This window comes from Phaenicophaeus curvirostris, chromosome 21 (genome assembly GCF_032191515.1).
Source record: "Phaenicophaeus curvirostris isolate KB17595 chromosome 21, BPBGC_Pcur_1.0, whole genome shotgun sequence".
NCBI classification, from domain to species: Eukaryota; Metazoa; Chordata; class Aves; order Cuculiformes; family Cuculidae; genus Phaenicophaeus; species Phaenicophaeus curvirostris.
In genome coordinates this window covers 5,223,097-5,240,953 of record NC_091412.1, presented here as the reverse complement: position 1 = coordinate 5,240,953, position 17,857 = coordinate 5,223,097, and the positions used below count along the sequence as shown (strand labels likewise).

The 17,857-nt window shown below is 45.0% G+C and overlaps 2 protein-coding genes across 3 annotated transcripts in view; one reads left to right on the top strand and one right to left on the bottom strand.

Moving 5' to 3' along the window:
* Positions 1 to 2,987, bottom strand: part of LOC138729745 (tapasin-related protein-like) — a 174,484-nt gene extending 171,497 nt beyond the window's left edge. The window contains exon 1 of the mRNA XM_069874234.1: positions 2,984 to 2,987. The gene's annotated coding sequence lies outside the window, so the exon portion shown is untranslated. The remainder of the gene's footprint in view (positions 1 to 2,983) is intronic.
* A 3,414-nt stretch (positions 2,988 to 6,401) lies between these two features.
* WSCD1 (WSC domain containing 1) overlaps positions 6,402 to 17,857 on the top strand; it is a 31,409-nt gene continuing 19,953 nt past the window's right edge. The window contains exons 1-3 of one of the 2 annotated variants that reach the window (XM_069873860.1): positions 6,402 to 6,831; positions 7,063 to 7,107; positions 15,821 to 16,505. In XM_069873860.1, the coding sequence (XP_069729961.1) occupies positions 16,079 to 16,505 (427 nt within the window). In that variant the 5' untranslated portion in view covers positions 6,402 to 6,831; positions 7,063 to 7,107; positions 15,821 to 16,078. The remainder of the gene's footprint in view (positions 6,832 to 7,062; positions 7,108 to 15,820; positions 16,506 to 17,857) is intronic. The other variant, XM_069873861.1, reaches the window with a different exon arrangement.

Here is a 17,857-nt window from a genome sequence, read left to right as displayed (position 1 = left end):
CACTCTTGCCTCTTCCCATCCAATACATCGTATTTCCACCCTCTCTGTCCCAACAGCAGATATTCCCAGCATCCCATTGCAGGGGGAAGAATGTGGTGGCGTGAGAAGCAGTTGGATGTTGAAGTCCCGTTATTCACAACCACCATAAAACTTCTCAGTGCTCACTCTTTAGAGTGATGACTTGGCTTTGCCGAACTCACAACTGCGTTAGCACTTCAAACACAGAAGAGATTCTTCTCTTTATGGCATTTAAACTGCAACTGTAAACAAAATATTAAAGCAAGCACCCCCTCCAGTCAGGCTGGATTAAACTGAGGTGATCATCTTACAGCTTTAAGGCAGAGTGCACATTGCAAGATCAACCTCTGCTGCTCACAAAGGACAGAAAAATTCCCCAGGGAATGGAAGAAAAAGTAATATTAACCAGATAGGAAATTGAAGAGTTGAGAGATTATGGCCAGGACTGCGAAGGGCATTGAGGCTTCTGTCTCTCTTTAAAATCTATAGAAGGCACCTGAAGTGTCCCTGTCAAGGCTTTTAGATCCTTACCTTAAGGCCACATGAGGAGTGCGTGGCGAATGCAGGACCTGAGCCCAGGACCCTCAAGCTGATGGCCACTGTCTGAGATAAAATGCTGTGTTTCTCTTTTTCATCCGTGTTTGAATGTAGAATTTGGCATAATCAAAAGCAAAAATGGCTCCCCCTCAGTCAGCTGCCTTGTCAAAATTCAAACACTTTTCCTGGTTGAGAGGGTTCCGTTTTCCTCTGGTCAGAGCTCTATTCCCAGTCCTAGAAAGTTCTCTCTTACTCATTATTGAAACCATGTGAAATAATCTATTAGGCTAGATGTGCAGGTAAGATAAGACACTAAAAACAGTGCTGTCTCTTAGGATATTGTTGAAATCCAGTTGTTGGTGAATTGGTATCCTGCATATTCTTGGATTAGAAAAAAACCAAAACGCTGTTGATGAGCATTTGCAAAAGACCTTCAGATTCCTATGTCCGTCCCTAGTTTTCACATCACAGTTTCCATATAGACGTCAATTATCTCAGTTGCCTTTACATTTACCAAAAATACGTGGCATTTTCACAGAAGCTTTCATTATATTTAACCTTTTGATTATATAGTTGTTTTATAGCCTCATGTTCTTGGCCATCCACCTCCAAGTCTCCAGATTCACCAGGCAGGGTCCTGCTCTTGGTTACAGAGGTGCAGATCTGGAGCGGTTCCCACAACCCTGTTGGGAATCACAGGCCTCAGGGCACAGAAACAGCAGAGTTTGGCCTCCTATTTTCTCATCTGGAACACTCTATTGATTCTTTTTTTTCCATATGAGTAGCAAAACAGAGCTGACATGAGCACCGTGTGATGACAGATAATTGCAACGTAAAGAAAAAATGAGGTATCAGCACATCAGAAGGTAGAGGAGACTTCACCAACTCAATACAGAGATATTTCATACAAGTTGCAAAGCATACTTGCTAAAATGGCCTCCTCAAAGCTACTATGGATTTAATCCCTATTTGTCACCCTTGGGTAAAAAGAGAGCAAAATTAATGTCAGTTGCCAGATGGGACTACTAATTAATTATCTAATTAATTGTTAATTATCTAATCTCAGAATAGTAAGTTCTTTTTTTTTATAAAAAGAGAATATTCAGCACGATGTGGGTCTCACCAGTGCTGAGAGTGGTGACAGGAAAGCGCTTTACTATCACATTTAATCTGATGGCCTTGAAAAGAATACATTGATTTATTTCAGCTGCCTTAATTAAGCCTTTGCATACCTTATGTGGACAAGCTTACTGCAATTTATGAATGCCTTGTGTTGTTCGCTGAAACCACATTGTAATTCCTGTCTTCACAGAACTGAGATTTCATGGCTCCCCATGATTATTAACATCACCTCGTCCACAGGGTTTACCGATTTCTTTTCTAGTCTCACTAGACAAGCTAAACTAAAGTAAGAAAGCAAGCTTTAAAATTGTCTTTTGCATACTTTAACTAAGTTAAACTAAATCAATGAAACTTTGTGTGCAGAAGAACTCTAGATACCCAGCCATGTGAGCAAAGCACCACGTGTGCTCCTGCTGCCCACGCCTGCTCTTGGTGGTCAGGGCAGCCGGGGCCCTAACAAGATGCTCCCACACTTGCTACGCACAGTGCAATGCAGCATCAGTTGGGGACCCCAAGCACCTCCTACCCCCACCTTGAAATGTTCTGCCACGATAGTGCCGGGAGAGAGGAGTGTTGCCATCTCCTCGGGAATACAAACCTACCCTTCCTTTATTTTTCTTGCTGGTCCCTGCAGAAGAGTGCTGGCTTGGATCCTGAATGAAGTGATCATAGAATCATAGAATCATAGAATCGTAGAATCATAGAATAACCAGGCTGGAAAAGACCCACAGGATCATTGAGTCCAACCATTCCCATCAATCACTAAACCATATCCCTCAGCACCTCGTCCACCCGTCCCTTAAACCCCTCCAGGGAAGGTGACTCAACCCCCTCCCTGGGCAGCCTCTGCCAGTGCCCAATGACCCTTTCCATGAAAAATTCTTTCCTAATGTCCAGCCTAAACCTCCCCTGGTGGAGCTTGAGGCCATTCCCTCTTGTCCTGTCCCCTGTCACCTGGGAGAAGAGCCCAGCTCCCTCCTCTCCACAACCTCCTTTCAGGTAGTTGTAGAGAGCAATGAGGTCTCCCCTCAGCCTCCTCTTCTCCAGGCTAAACACCCCCAGCTCTCTCAGCCGTTCCTTATAAGGCCTGTGATGTGACACTGCTGTCTGCAGCCCATAACCCTCTAGGTTGGGTCACTTTGTGGGAACAGGAGTCCTGTCCGCAGCTGCATCAAATCCAGCCCCAAGGTGGTACTTTGTACACAAAATCCTGGAAGCAGGCTAGAGTTAAAGAGGGCTCAGTGCAGCAGGGCTGATGTTTTACAGAACCTGGCAGTTTGTCTGGGCTGTGCTTGAATGCAAGAACCAAGGCAGAGCAGCTGCAAGACCTCTATATGATAGTGGTTGTTTTCCTGTCAAAGCTGTGAAAACAGATTGTACATCAGAGCGAGTGCGCGGCACCGGGACACTCGCATCATGCTGCACAGGTCTCACCAGCGCCCTCAGCAGTGTGCCAGACAGGTGCAGGACCAAGCTGGTGCTCATTTTAGCAGCAATGGTCCCAAGTGTTTTGCAGATGACATTAAGCTGGGTGGAAGTGTCGATCTGCTGGAGGGTCAGGAGGCTGCAAAGGGATCTGAACAGGCTGGACCACTGGGATGAGACCAATGGGATGAGGTTTAACAAGGCCAAGTGCCGGGTCCTGCACTTGGGGCACAACAACCCTGTGCAGTGCTACAGACTAGGAGAAGTCTGTCTAGAAAGCTGCCTGGAGGAGAGGGACCTGGGGGTGTTGGTTGACAGGGACCGAACATGAACCAGCAGTGGCCCAGGTGGCCAAGAAGGCCAATGGCATCTTGGCTTGGATCAGAAACGGCGTGGCCAGCAGGTCCAGGGAGGTTTTTCTCCCTCTGGACTCAGCACTGGTGAGACCGCTCCCCGAATCCTGTGTTCAGTTCTGGGCCCCTCACCACAAGAAGGATGTTGAGGCTCTGGAGCGAGTCCAGAGAAGAGCAACGAAGCTGGTGAGGGGGCTGGAGAACAAGAGGAGTGGCTGAGAGAGCTGGGGGTGTTTAGCCTGGAGAAGAGGAGGCTGAGGGGAGACCTCATTGCTCTCTACAACTACCTGAAAGGAGGTTGTGGAGAGGAGGGAGCTGGGCTCTTCTCCCAAGTGACAGGGGACAGGACGAGAGGGAATGGCCTCAAGCTCCACCAGGGGAGGTTTAGGCTGGACATTAGGAAAGAATTTTTCATGGAAAGGGTCATTGGGCACTGGCAGAGGCTGCCCAGGGAGGTGGTTGATTCACCTTCCCTGGAGGTGTTTAAGGGACGGGTGGATGAGGTGCTGAGGGACATGGTTTAGTGACTGATAGGAATGGTTGGACTCGATCATGCTGTGGGTCTTTTCCAATGTGGTGATTCTATGATTCTATGATTTTAAGTGGACATTCCTGTCTGTATGCACCTGCAGAACCCAGCGCAGTCCACGCCACTGCTGTGCCAGCTCAGGGCATTGCTCCAGTGCACCCTGGCAGAGCTCATCCACCCACTCCATTTCTCTCTGCTATAACAGGGAAAGGGCCTCTTTGCTGCTGGAGGTGTCGAGAAGGGGAGGTTTGCTCTCCTGGCTACAGTGTCATGGGTGCACATGTCGCGCTGCTGATACACTGCAGTGCAATCGGGCACTTGGTACATTTTCAGCATCGTTTTTCTGGCTCATAGTGCTGAACTTCATTTCCTGCCACTGCTTCACCTGGGCAGATTCCTGTAATTCCATTGATTTAGGCCCCAGCCCAGCATAACTTTAAAAAATGTCATTACATTTAACATTTGATTAATTTAATTTCAGTAAATTTAAATTAATTTCAGTTTTTTACAGCCTTAAAGCTGTATGCCCATATAAAGGTTGGATGAGTTGCACTCTAGGAGATACATTTTTTTCCTCTGGGTGAGAATAAATCTCACTGTTTTAAAATTTGAATGCTAAGTCTCAGGGTTCTCCATTAATAAAAATTCACAAAATCACTGTACAATGACACTCCTATAAACAGGTTAAGTCCCAGAAAACATTTGTTAAGAGCAAAAGCATTTTTGCTGTTCATTTTCACACCTTACCAAGTCTGAAGGGTCGTCAGAATTATGTGAATGCTTGGAAATCTTTATATTTCCTTCCTGGTTTTCTGTATCTGAAAACTATTTGCAACAATTGCAGAATTGTTCACAGAAAGATCTTCCATCAACAACTGCAATTTATTTCTTATAGATAAAGATCAGCATATCCTGTGCCTAAATGGATTTGGAGTTGTCATTATGATTTTATATTTTTAAAGCCTATCACGAGCCTCGGGGTACATGCTCCGAGCACTGTGGGGAGTAGCTGGACACAGCGAGGGACACGAGGAGCAGGCTGAGGAATGCAGTGCTGGGAGGTGCACAGTTTTCCCATGGTCATTGGGATTTCAGGGGCAGAGCTGGAAGGAGAACCCTGTCCCCCACTGTCCCCCATGCCTGCCTTGCACACTCCCCTTGGCCCTTGGAAACACACAGAGGACTGGAAACCCTACAGGTGGAGGGGCCAGGCACAAAGTGCCACGGTTGCACTTGGAAAGCAGTGAGCAGAAATGCAAAATCCTTCTTTTTGGTCTGCCCCAAATGCAAATTATTGTTGCACAAGAAACAGAAGTTCCTGCATTTGTTGGTTCTTAAAGCAAAAGCCAACAAAACAAAACAACCTTCAAAAAAGACGAAGTAAACAGTAGCCAGGCATAGGTTACTTACATAGGTCTAAGACAAGAAACATGCGTGTAACTAAGGTAATACAAACACAAACGTGGTAAAATTCTTCCCTTGATGCTGATGCCAGCTAAAGATTGAACCTTTCCAGCCTCACAGCACTATTTTTTGCAAGGTTGTGAATAAGTGAGGTTAGTCTATAGCTCCCGTCTTTGGGTGCATTTCTAATCCACGTGGGCTTCACAACTACAGGGGTTTGAAGTTAACTGGCACGTGTGCAGAGATCAGAAATGGACAGCCAGGTCCCTCTTTTCCCAAACTGGGCAGAGATGGGGAAGCCAAGTTTAATTTGCACGCTGTTTGCATGGTGTTGGCAGTTCAGCTCCCGCTCGTGGGACGTGCTGTATGGAGTGAGCTCCACACTCACAGCATCACTGAAACCCACAGGGCTGGTCAGGGCATAAGTGCTTTGCAGCATAAAGAAGGGAAACGGGATCAGTCCCCACGTTCCCCCATTCCTCTCAGATCCAAGAAAGCCCCCGAATGCTGCTTTCTCACAGCTAGACGGGCGCTCCGTCTGACATTACCAACCCGCACTCCTCAGGGCAGAAAGTAAATGAGGGTCCCCAAACCTGCATCTGATTTTGTCTCTAAGAGACAAATCTCCACAGGTTTGATTTAAATATGCAAAGACTATGCGGTGCTTCAAAGCCACGTGCAGCTACAAGTGGGCAGCCTACTCCCATTTAAATGCAGATGCTTTAAGAATAATTATAAATTGATCCATCACCCTGGGAAGCAGTAGCGAGCCCGTACGTGCTGTGCAGATGGCAGAGCAGTCCTAAGGACACCAAGAAAACTGCCTTTCAGCTCTCACATTTATAAATAATATACTCCTATCCACCTGTGCTCAGAATAACAATTCACTGCCTGAAATCTCTGAGCTGGTGCCAGAAGGTTGCCGGGGACTCGCTTTCCTGGGACCCTCTGGACCTGTTGGGAAGAGGTCTGGGTCTCCCTCCAGAGAGGCGTCTCCAGAGGGATCTGCCCCTAGTGGGAAGTGGCACCGAGAAACAAACACAGGAGCATCTGTTCAGCTGATCGCATTAGGTCCTCATGCTGCTGCTGCTGCCACTTCGCTATCTGCCTATGCAGCCATCCGTGCATTAGACAAACACACAGACAGATAGAGCGTACGGGTAGGGCTGGAAACGTCGGGAGCTGCGGAAGGCTGCAGAGCTCCTCTGTGGAGCAGACGCAACGGAGAGGAGGCTCTGTTTCCCTCAACAGGGGAAACGTTACGAAACACGAGTGGAGCGACCGTGGTTGAGGATTTTGGCAGCGCAGCGCTGAGGTTGCTTCCATCCTGCCCATTGGCTTTGGGAGCCATGGAGCGTTTCCCTTCCCCCAGCCCCTGTGGGGTGCAGGACCCCGGTCCCCCAGCCCAGTGAAGCCACAGGGCCCCAGCGAGGGACAGCGACGGTGAGCAGGGAGCATGTGCTGGGCTGGGTTAGTTGCCGATATGAACAGCTGGAGCGACCGGAACGCTGTGCAGACACCGGCAGCACGGAGGGTGCTCGGGAGGATTACGGCTCTGCGTGCTGCGAGGGGGAGGCAGGAGGAGGATTAGTGGGGAAGGGCAGAGGGAGCAGGATTTATCAGCTTTCCAGATATGCATTACAGCTTTTCATAATATTTCACTGGATTGTCTAGGACTTTGCCTGGCTATAACAAGAGTTCCTCGACCATAACCTAAAGGTGAGTTTTTTCCTCTTTTTCTCATACAGTTGCATTATTTGGGTCTGCAAGCTGCACGTCAGCTGGCCTTGACACAAGTAATAACCAGACAACTTTTTGCAGAGGCTGAGGTATTAACATTCATTGCAGTCTGAATGGCTGTTTGATTTATTAAATTTATCCATGGCATCTAAGCACATGAGGCTCAGCTGCATTATTTATAAAGATTGCAGTTTGCTCTCGAGATGCCCTTCTCTGAGCATCCACAAAACATTCTACTTGAAAAGTAGGCATGGGGAATGCGAGTGTGTTTGTGTCACACAGCCTGGTGAGGCAGGCTAGAATGCTCGGCTTCTCTAAACAGTTTCTGAAGCATCATTGTGCTAAGTAAACAGACTGACAATTTTTACTAGGTGGATGTTGCAGGAATTTGGATGTTCAGGGCATTGTGAAAGACACTTTAAAAAAGATTTAGTTATAAATCTGCATGTTATTTTAATTCCAGTAGATTTCCTTGCACACAGGAAAAGATTTCATCTCTAGCCACTGTGGGATAAGGTAGAAAAAAATCAATATATGGTATATTTTTTACAACAATCTCTTGCAAAACTTCAGCCTGGAGCCACAGACCCGTATAGTTTGGGGTTTTTTTTTGAAATTGCAGATAAAGCATCATTCGCTGGGTGCTTGAGTTCTTAATCTCAAAGGGAATTACATTATGTGTGAATGGTTTATTACTGGTGAAAATACTTTCTAGATTCAAGAATTCCGTTTGCTGGTAGGTCTCAGTTTATCAGCAAATGGTGACAGCAGATTGTGTGTTATCTTCTGAGTACACATACCTTTGTGTACAGAATGCAAACACACACATACCGGAGTGTTTATGTATACATATAGGATGCAGGTTTGTATAGGTCTGCATCTTTTCCATACTGGCATGGAATCAGTCCTCCTGATTATTAGTTTATCACTCAGCTAGGTAAAAAGTGTTGGATTAATAGATGAAAGACCATATGACCATGCTGTGTTTTCTGTTCCAAGCTGTCACTGGAACACTTCCCAAGTCGGTGGTGGTTCTCACAAACCAGCCTGCCTGGAGCAGCCGCCTCCTGCAGGCTCCTTTGCATCCCTCGCCATGGGCAACTGCCATCCCCACCAAAGTTATTGCCTAGATTTATGCCGACTTGTGCTAGAAAATTGCTTTCAAAAAAGTGGAACATCTATTGAAAGAGTTGCTGTGACCAAATTCGCACAAGTTAGCACCGACTCCAGTCTCAGGCTGCTGCTCTGCTCTGTGACATCACCTTTCACTTCCAAAGCTGAACTATCTGTCAGTTGTAAACCACCTCCCATATTTATATACACTGGATTTCATGCATATTTTTAAGTTGTGTACTTTCAACTTGATTTGACTAGTTCATAGAGTTTTTCTCCATCTTTCTACTACATCTGCATAAAGATTTTTTCTGTTCATTATTATTTAACAGTTTTGACGTGATATTAGCATGAAAGATAACTTTGCAATCTGATGACATCTTGTAGCAAGCGCGCTTCCAACATAGCGTGGGAAGAGAGGGCAGGTGAGGGAGACAATGGTAAACTTGCTAGAAAGCCCTCTCAGGCTTCAGCGTTTGCCACTACAGCACGTGGAGAAATTGTGGTGCCTCTGTCTTGTTTCTAGTTTGTTGACAGACCTTGTGTTATGTTTAAAGTAACACTCAAAGCAGCATCATGCCAGGAGTTGCTCACGAGCCAGACACGTGCACGGAGTCCTCACAGACCCATCCTATAGCAAGTACAACTTTGTAAGTTGAAAGAAGTGCTCATTGCTTCTGAAAGCAGAGATAGGAAGGCTGGATCTTTTGGCAGGGAACCTGGCATGACACATTGGACCTTCAGTGGTCAGGACAGGCTGAAGATCTCTTTGTTTATGTCTTATTTGGCACCTCATTACTTTACTGGAAATCCCTAAATGATAAGCTTTATTTTGCTGGGAAAGGGATGGAAGAATCAGTTTCTAGAAATATTTAAAAGGCAGTTTGTTATCTAAATCAAACAATTGGAGGTTACCTGGGAAGAGATAGGGAAGAAACCTTTATTTGCACTTAAATACAAACCCTCAGCAAGTTCTGCAGTAGCAGAACTGAATGACGGGGTGTTTCACGTAGAGGGTGATGCAGGATGTACATGAGCAAAGCACAGGCACAAACTCAGCCTCTCGTGCTTGAGCTAAACATCCTGTCTTGGAATAAAGAAAAAAACAACTTGAGTTTCCCACTTGGTTTGCAGGAAGTGTAGGGATGAGGAAACTGGAGAGCAACAGATCCAGCATGCGCTGCAGCAGCTGCTGGCACTGTGCGGCGTGTCAAACCACGCCAGGGCTACCTCCTGGTCCTGCCCGGGCAGGGCAGCTCAGGCTGTTCGGACAGGAGCTGTGATAAAAGCCTTGTGTGCAGGGTTATCAGAAGAGTAAAGGGGTGTTTCTGCCTCTCCATCTAAAGGAAAATGCTCTGGGAGTGCCAGGTTACTAGATTCTGGATGGGTCTTGTTTGAGAATTGCCTTGCAACTGCCAGAAAGTCAATGACCAGATTATATTCCATAGAACTTATCTCATAGAAAAGTACATGTTTAAGACAGTGAAGGAAAAGAATATTATAGCAATTCTTCATTGAAAATTTGCTTTCTTTTTGGTTAAAGAATATACTACGAAAGGTGACAGAATTATGAAATCACTCCTTTTTCTTTCCTACGCATAAACTCCTAAATTACATTGTTAAGTTAGTGAGACAATTCCACATGACACTTTCTTAAGGAGTTAGAAAAAGTAACGATGGACCTGAGCCAAAATCCATCAGCATCAACATATAACGTGATCTGGGGGGATTTTGGCTTAAGACAGTAGAGTACAAGATTTCTTCTAAGCTCTACTTTTAGCGTGTGCTTGCTTCCACACAAATGTGATCCCAAGTTTCATTTTTCTCTCTTATCCCATGATTTGAAAACTTGTATAATGCAATATTTCTCTACTGATTCCACTCGAGGTAGGAGGGGAGAGCTCAGACTCCTCATGTTTGTCATCTTTTTAACCCCTTTCCAAGACTCAAAAGATTGCTCTGACCATGTCTCAAAGTACAGCTGTGATGAACACTAGCTGTCGGCTGTCTCAGGACTGACACTGGCAAGTACTGAGGAGGCTTTTAGCTATTGGAATAAAGGGATGACAGGATCCCAACATTAAATTTGTAACTTCCCAAGAGTTTTTCTTCCTATGGGCATTCACGCAGTATGATGTCGGAATTGACTTTTCAAACAGCCTCAAGAAAATGGCAGCATGCATCTAAAAGAAAGGCGGTGAGCCAGAATCCTTCAGCTAGTTCCCAACTGACTACATTTGTCCTCAAAGAGAGCTGACAAAAGAAAGGAGAAATGTGGAAGAGGGATGGATTTTTCTAAAAATAGTGTTCATGAATCCAATTCCCTTCAGTTTACGATAGAAAACATAGTTTTGTTTCCGTGCCAAGAACTCTGAATCTGCAAAATCCTGCTGGTCTTTAGACAAGATCAACTATTGAGCTGCAGGTGTCAATGGAGTATTGACCTAAGTTTCTGCATCGAGCAACCTATTAAGGGACAGCCCTCAACTTAGTAACTCTTCACTTGCAAGTCTGGGATTGTCCTTTAGTGTTTTTAGCCTTTCACCACATCACTGAAGGTATTCAAGTCTTCCCTCAAAAATTCTGTAACTACTCCTTTAGCTACGAGAGTAGAATTGCCAAGAACTTTACAATTTTTCTTCTCTTTCTCTTTACAAACACATTAATGCAGCTGCTTAGTGTGACATCTTCTGTCACAATTTGTGAGATCATTTGGAAGCAAGGTACTGACCTGTTATTCTTTATAGCAACTTTTTAATGGCAATTATAAATCTGGTATGATAAGTGTAATGAAAAAAAAAAAGTATTAAAAGAAAACCAGCACTTTAAATTGGAAATACCTCAGGTCTGGTGCTTAGTCCTGCCAAAGCATTCTGAGATGCAACGTGCTGAGTTCACAAGCTGTGCTCTGGTGTTTCTTGACGCTGTGAATAACCTCACAGCCATGCAAAGACACCGAGGGAGGGCTACATTTCCAGACAACTGCCTCGTCTGTCTCCTTCCAAAAAGAGCTCCCTGTAGTCCTGTCAGTGGTGCAGGTGTTCCCCTACCTGTTAACTACATGTTTTTTATGAAATATTGATAGAGCTCTACCAAGATACAAAATGCTTGACCAGGCATAGCGGCTGCTCCTCGCACCTGCAGGGAGTTCAGTGAGGGGACTCGCATCCCTTCAGAAACATCAGTTGCCTGTTGACGGACATGGGCCAGAGGAGCTGGGTGCTCTGTGGCTGCCAGAGCTTGTGTCAGAGGATGCCTCTAAAGTCCCCTCAAGGACTGGTGCTGCTGCTACCTGCTCTTCTAAGCAGTGGCAACAGCCCACAGAAGCAGGCTCTGAGCAGTGTGTCCTGAAGGAAAGTTGCCGGTAAGAAAAGCAGCTTTTCTGTGGGTGCTGGTGGAACAATGCTTTGTCCAAGCATTGGTGGTTAATGCAAAACCTTTGGGAGAGAATCTCTCACAGCTGGCTTCAGCAGCCCGCACCTGAAGCCCAACAGCACCTGAATAAATTAATAAACGACCTGTAACAGTGCTTAGGAGTCTTCCTCAGCACCGGGACAGGGTTCTGGAAACTCAGCTACCAGCCAGCAAACCAAGCAAATAGAGAGGTCTTTCTTTTAATATGTTGGCTTTCCCAGAGAATCATAGAATAACCAGGTTGGAAGAGACCCATCGGATCATAAAGTCCAACCATTCCTATCAAACACTAAACCATGCCCCTCAGCACCTCATCCACCCACGCCTTAAACACCTCCAGAGAAAGTGGAAAGAATCACAGCATTGTCCATTTTAGGGAATATATCGAAATAGATTCATATTTTGAGATTGCGGGATTTCAGGTAAGTTGGATTTTTCAAGTCTGTATTCAGTCCTTTTGGTCTCACAGAATAAAACACTCCAACCATTTTTCCTAATGACATTTCCCGGCAAATAAGTTCAGACAAACACAGCTAAACATGCTGTTCAAACAACTGAATGGATGACAATTTACCTGTCACTGGTGCACTGAATAAATTAAGATTTTATAAAGTAAGACCACTCAATACTTTTCTGAACTCTATCAAATTCTTACTCTCCATAACCAGATAATTATCCATTTAATAAAAACCCAGCCACCAGAGGCATCACCCTTTTAGTGGTGCAAGGGACCCTTTCCCTGCTGAAGGCACAACACCCAGCAGATGATCTCCACTACTACTCACCATCTCCAGAGCTGATCCTTGCTAGTGCAATTTTTTTTTCCTTTCGGTGTTGTTGCAGCATTAACCCTTTGGCTGTTGTCTTCACCTAGAGTTCTTCTCTACTGTTTTGCAGTTTTCATTGCCCATCTCAAAGTTCTTTCAATTACCATTTTAAGATTTTACTGACTAACTCAACTCTCATTTAATATGGTTCTAAAACCCCATCGGCTGCGAGAACTGATAAATAGGAGCTGAAGACTCTACTTTTCTTCCATATCACTTCATTTATTTTAAGTGAAACATGTATGAAAAAGACAAATTATACATTTTCTATTACCAGATACCGGTCCATAGCCTCCTTACTCTTCCCTTTTAAATACTATCATCAAAAGTGATACACTTCAATTCTTTTAGGCATACTTTGATGATATTGCAATATACAGTTTATGGAAAAATCAAATGACTTTTTTTATATCAGCACCACTCTGCCATTTCCCCACTAAAAAGCAACATTTAATTTTTGAGTTGCACATTTGCAGCAATTGCTGTGGGCGGAGAGTCTGCTTATTTGTTTGGTTGGTTTTTACTAAAATGTACTGTCATGGCAACTGTACTGAGGGCGAATGCATCTGGAGGTAATTTATATAAGTCATATTGACTGCAGCAAAATTGGCTTGTACCATTTAAACTTTTTTTCAACCACTGGGCAAAGGCGAAGTTGGCCTTTTGAGACCCTGAAGCAGCTTCTTCTTAGTAGATAAATAAATAAATACACTAGGCAGCTCAACAGGAGCAATGCCAAACATTTCTGGGTGTTTGGATGAAGAGCTTGCTTCATACTTAAATTAGTTCTGCTAGTGCACGGTAGGTTTTTCACCCTGTTAACGTGGGACATGGTGGTTGTGCTCCGCAAAGGAGCTCTTTGTGGCCAGACTTGTCTCCCGTGGCACAGGAGGTATTGCCACATGCTTTCCAGACAAGTGCCAGAACCTCTCATCCTAGGGATGGTGCAGCTTCCATCTGCTCCACGTTACGTCATTGCAAAGATGTAGAAACTCAACTGAAATCTGCTGAAAGACTCAAGCCCACAGTGGCATTAAAGGAGACTAAATTAGGCCAATGATGCACTTGGATGCACTTGAGAACTTTGGCTCAAAGCATTTCTTGACATCGTAACTTGATCACTTTCCAAGTAAATGAAAGGAGCTGCGCAACCCTGAATTACAGGTAGGCAAAGATGATTGCAAGTCTGATAAATTTATCTAGCCTTATCTTGCTGGTAGAGGGGAGAAAAAAAGTCTTAAGCCTTTTGAATACCTATGTGATTGCAGCTATTATTATCTCACCAATGAGGTCTGCTCTGCCAACAGCCACCAAGACATGAGGCTGCCTCCTCTGTTGGCCAAGCCTTACCTGAAAATACTGTATGCTGCAAGGAGCACGGTGTTTTCCCAACCAGACTCTCAAATGGCTAAGACACGTACGTGCTGTTCTTTTAGATTAGACAACCTCTTTCGGGAATAGCTCAAGCTTCCAGCAGCCCCACATTAGGAACAACTAGTGAATCAAATCATACCTGTGCTGATAGACAGTATTTCTTCAGATAGAGTAGCGCAATAACGATCTGCAGTATCTAATTATGGCTAATTCCCTGTTCATCTGTCTAGGTACTTCTGACCCTTTTACTGTAATCCCTGAGCACTTGCAACATTGATCAGAGATTTTCAGTAATTTAACTTTAAGGGGCAGCTCTTCAGCTGGTGTAAATCAATGCATTTTCTTTGGCTTGGGAGCTGATGAGAAGAGAATTGTGGTAACTTTTACTGTGGAGAAAGTGGTCTAAATTTACCACAGCAGACTACTGCCTCGCAGCCTTTAGTACTGGCTCGTGTTCTTGAGTTCAGTGGGTGCTAACAGATGCACAGGTACCAGTGTAAAAAGAGTAGTAAGTCCCTGTCTGACTGAGCTCTTGGAGAAAGTGCAGTGATAAACACAGAATATTTTTTGATAGTACTCAGCCCTATATAATCAAAACAAAACAAAACCAACAACCCCAAAACCTAAATTAGGTCCTCAAAACTGCCTCTACTTGTAAGAGTAGAAGACAGGGACTCCTGCCTTGTGCCAGACCCATTTAGCAATCAAGGCTGAGAGGTCACATAAAGGAATTCAGGCTCAACTGACAAAAGATTTAGCAGAGTTTTATTATTTTTTTTTTTCCTAAAAGTTTTTGACCTTTGTTCTTCGATTGCTGTTTAAGAAAGAAGTTGTACAAGTAAATTAAAAAGGGAACAGGTGGAGACTGAATTGGTAGCATCTGCTTAAGAAAGACGCATAAGTGACTATCCACAAAACTTAAAATCAGAAACTGAAACAAGCAATACGTTGAATGGGTGTTTCTTGCCAGGGCTGTGGATTTCAAGAGCGTGCCCTAACTGCAAGTTAAGCAAAAGCCATAATATTTTCTTTTCTGGAAAACACTGCATCTTTTCTCAACACTCGCCTTGTTCCACAGAGAAGCGTTTGACCAGGGAAACAGGAATTTATGGGGAAATGCCAGCTTTTATTTGCTACAGGAGGTTAAAGGTTCCCTAGAGCACAAAGGAGCTTTTCTTGCCCTGACAATCCCATCATGGTATACATGAGCACAACTAAAGCTGCAAAGCTCAGAAGCAGTCAGGAGATATCTGGTGAGACTTGAAGTGAAGTTTTTTCAGGCGTTCACTAGTTTTTGCCCATGCCCATCCATGCTTCAATATTTGGCAATGAAAATCTACTAAAAAACCAGCAGGATCTGTGGTTTCTTTTAAAGTGACACAAACAGCTCTGTGTGTAAGTACAGACCCCCAAATATCCTTCAGGCATAAAGCCTGATTTTATTGTGCTGCAAAGAGATTAATTATCATTATCTTAACTATTGTGAGTTGATGCAATTTCTTTCCCTCCACCCCACCCAAACCGACACTGCTGTTTCCCTTTGATCTGCATTTGTAGCTTAGCTACTCTTTAGCTCAAAGGAAGGAATTTGATAATATCTTCCTAAAAAGATGCCTATACTGTGGCTGCCTATTCCATCCAGTGACAAAGAATGGAGATGTCAGCTATTAACAAAAGAAAATAAAGAACTCTCTTTCCAAACATCCTGAGAGAAATAACCTCATCATAAAGGTATTTCTTGTGCATTCCAAGTTGAAAGAGAGAAAAAGTAAGGCTGAAGATCTGAGATGAACTTTTGCTTAATCTATCATTCTCATTGGATTATAGTTTTTAAAGCGCATAATTTTAAACAATAGATGGAGAAAGGCTCAGCTGAAAAAAAAGGGGTGGGTGGGGGTAAGTGACCCTGATGATGGGTCTTTTCTGTTTGGACGGGAACCAACCCTCCCCTCTTGGTATTTCAGGTTTCGGCATCGGCTATCAGGAGGCTTGGCGGTGCAGGACAATGGCATCACCCTGTGTGTGTGTGGAGCCCCATGGCCAGCCAGGTGCCTGAGGCTGGTGGTAGTGCCACACGCTGCCACGGCCAACTGGAGAGAAGGCGTTTTGTCAGGAGAAGGCACTGAAGTGATGGGCTGAACTTATGGGAGGAACCAGCACCCGGCCAGGCAGAGATTCAGGAGCCTGTCGGGAGGTGTGAAGGACCCGGTTTCAGCAAGGGCATGGCCAGAGCTTTCTTCAGGCTACAGAAGTTTCTCCGTCGGACCCAGTTTCTGCTCTTCTTCCTCACAGCAGCTTACCTGATGGCTGGCAGCCTCCTGCTGCTCCAGCGGACCCGCTTGGTCATCCAGCAAGGTTCACGTGGGACCTCTGCTAATCAGGCCTTACCAGTGCTGGACGGGATGTCTGGGGTTGGGATCCTAGATCCCAGGATGCTGCAAAACCCTGACTCGGGTCCCCGGCTGCTGGTGGGCATGGACACGCTGCAGGAACCAGCCCTGGACCAGCGGCACAGCCCGCGGTGGCTCGCGTCCCGCAACTCAGAGCTCAGACAGCTGAGAAGAAGGTGGTTTCACAGGTTCGTCAGCGATCAGGAGCCCGTGCAAACAGTGGGATTTAAAGTGATGAAGCACACTGCTGAACACAAAGGTAAGGGATGTACCCCCCACCCCATTTTCTGTCATGCATGTAAACCACACCGCTTCCCAGTGCTGTCTCAGGCAGACACTGGCGAGCACCAAAACCACTGCTTGCAGAAATGCCTTTCTCCTGGCTCATCACTGCTTTCAGACGAGTTCTTAAGTGTATGCACAGGCCAAAATATGATCCTGTATATGTCCCTGGTCATGCTGAGCTGTAACTTCCTCCAAAAATGTGGTTTTATGGATTGAATGGAAGTCTATACAGTGAAATATGCTTCCCTAATATAAATTATTTTCTCTTCAAACAGGCAGAGATGAATATTGCTTAATTGATTTTCTTTCTCAGAACAGGGAACACTTTAAAAGTGGGTTTTATTAAATCAACTATTCCAAATTACACAATGCCTTAAGTTTATAAGTGCCTTCTTGCTGCTACGGCTTCCTAGCATATATTAAATTCTGCTATTGCACCTGTCCTCTGTGAGCATCTCTACAAACACAACGTCCTTAGGGAGACAAGACATGGGCCATACAAGCCTTCTTCCCCTACTGAGTGCCAAGCCAGCACTACAAGAAACAAGAACTCCTGGATTGCCTTATGGGCAAGTTCTCTGGAAATTTGCAACAGGCCAAGGGGAACGCAAGGGGGATTGAACACAGGGATGGGTGCAGTCCATCAACAGCCAGAACACAACATACAAAGCTGTCCATTTGCCAGGCCAAATGGAAAGCCATTCAGGTTTGACAGAGATCTGAACTCACTTCACTGTGAGCCTGTTTCTGCTGCCTTAAGAGCTGCTGATAAATACACGCATGGACTGCTTTCATTTGTTGATCAGGAAAGCTTTTAAGAAACTACTAATTAAAGCAAGCAAAGTAGCAGAAGAGGAGTCTGTAGATGTTCACTTTTCCTGCATAGCTTTTTACCCCTATGAACTCCCCACGGAGAGCTGCATCATCCTGGCACAGTGTGGGACATCATCCCTTGACAGGCCCTCAATGTGCTCCAGGGAGGAGCACCAAGCTGGGTGCCCATGGTGTTGGGATGCTCCACAGCTGAGCTGCTCTCTGTGCAACAGGGAGCTGGAGCACCAACTCTGCAGCCAGCTCTGGAAGCTGAGCATCTCTCAGGGAGCAGACAGGCCTCCTTGAGGAGCCCAACACAGAAAGCATCAGGATTCAAGCTAGGTGGCTGATAATGCTCTTAAGGTTGCAGCATCAAATTATGACTTTGCTATCTTTGTTCCATTGCCTTTTAGAAGAACTAGTTATTATTGGAGGTATCTGATCATAAAAAAAAAGGAATGGGATCTCTATGACTAGACACCACATTACTAAACTGTCATTTAGTTTGTTGAA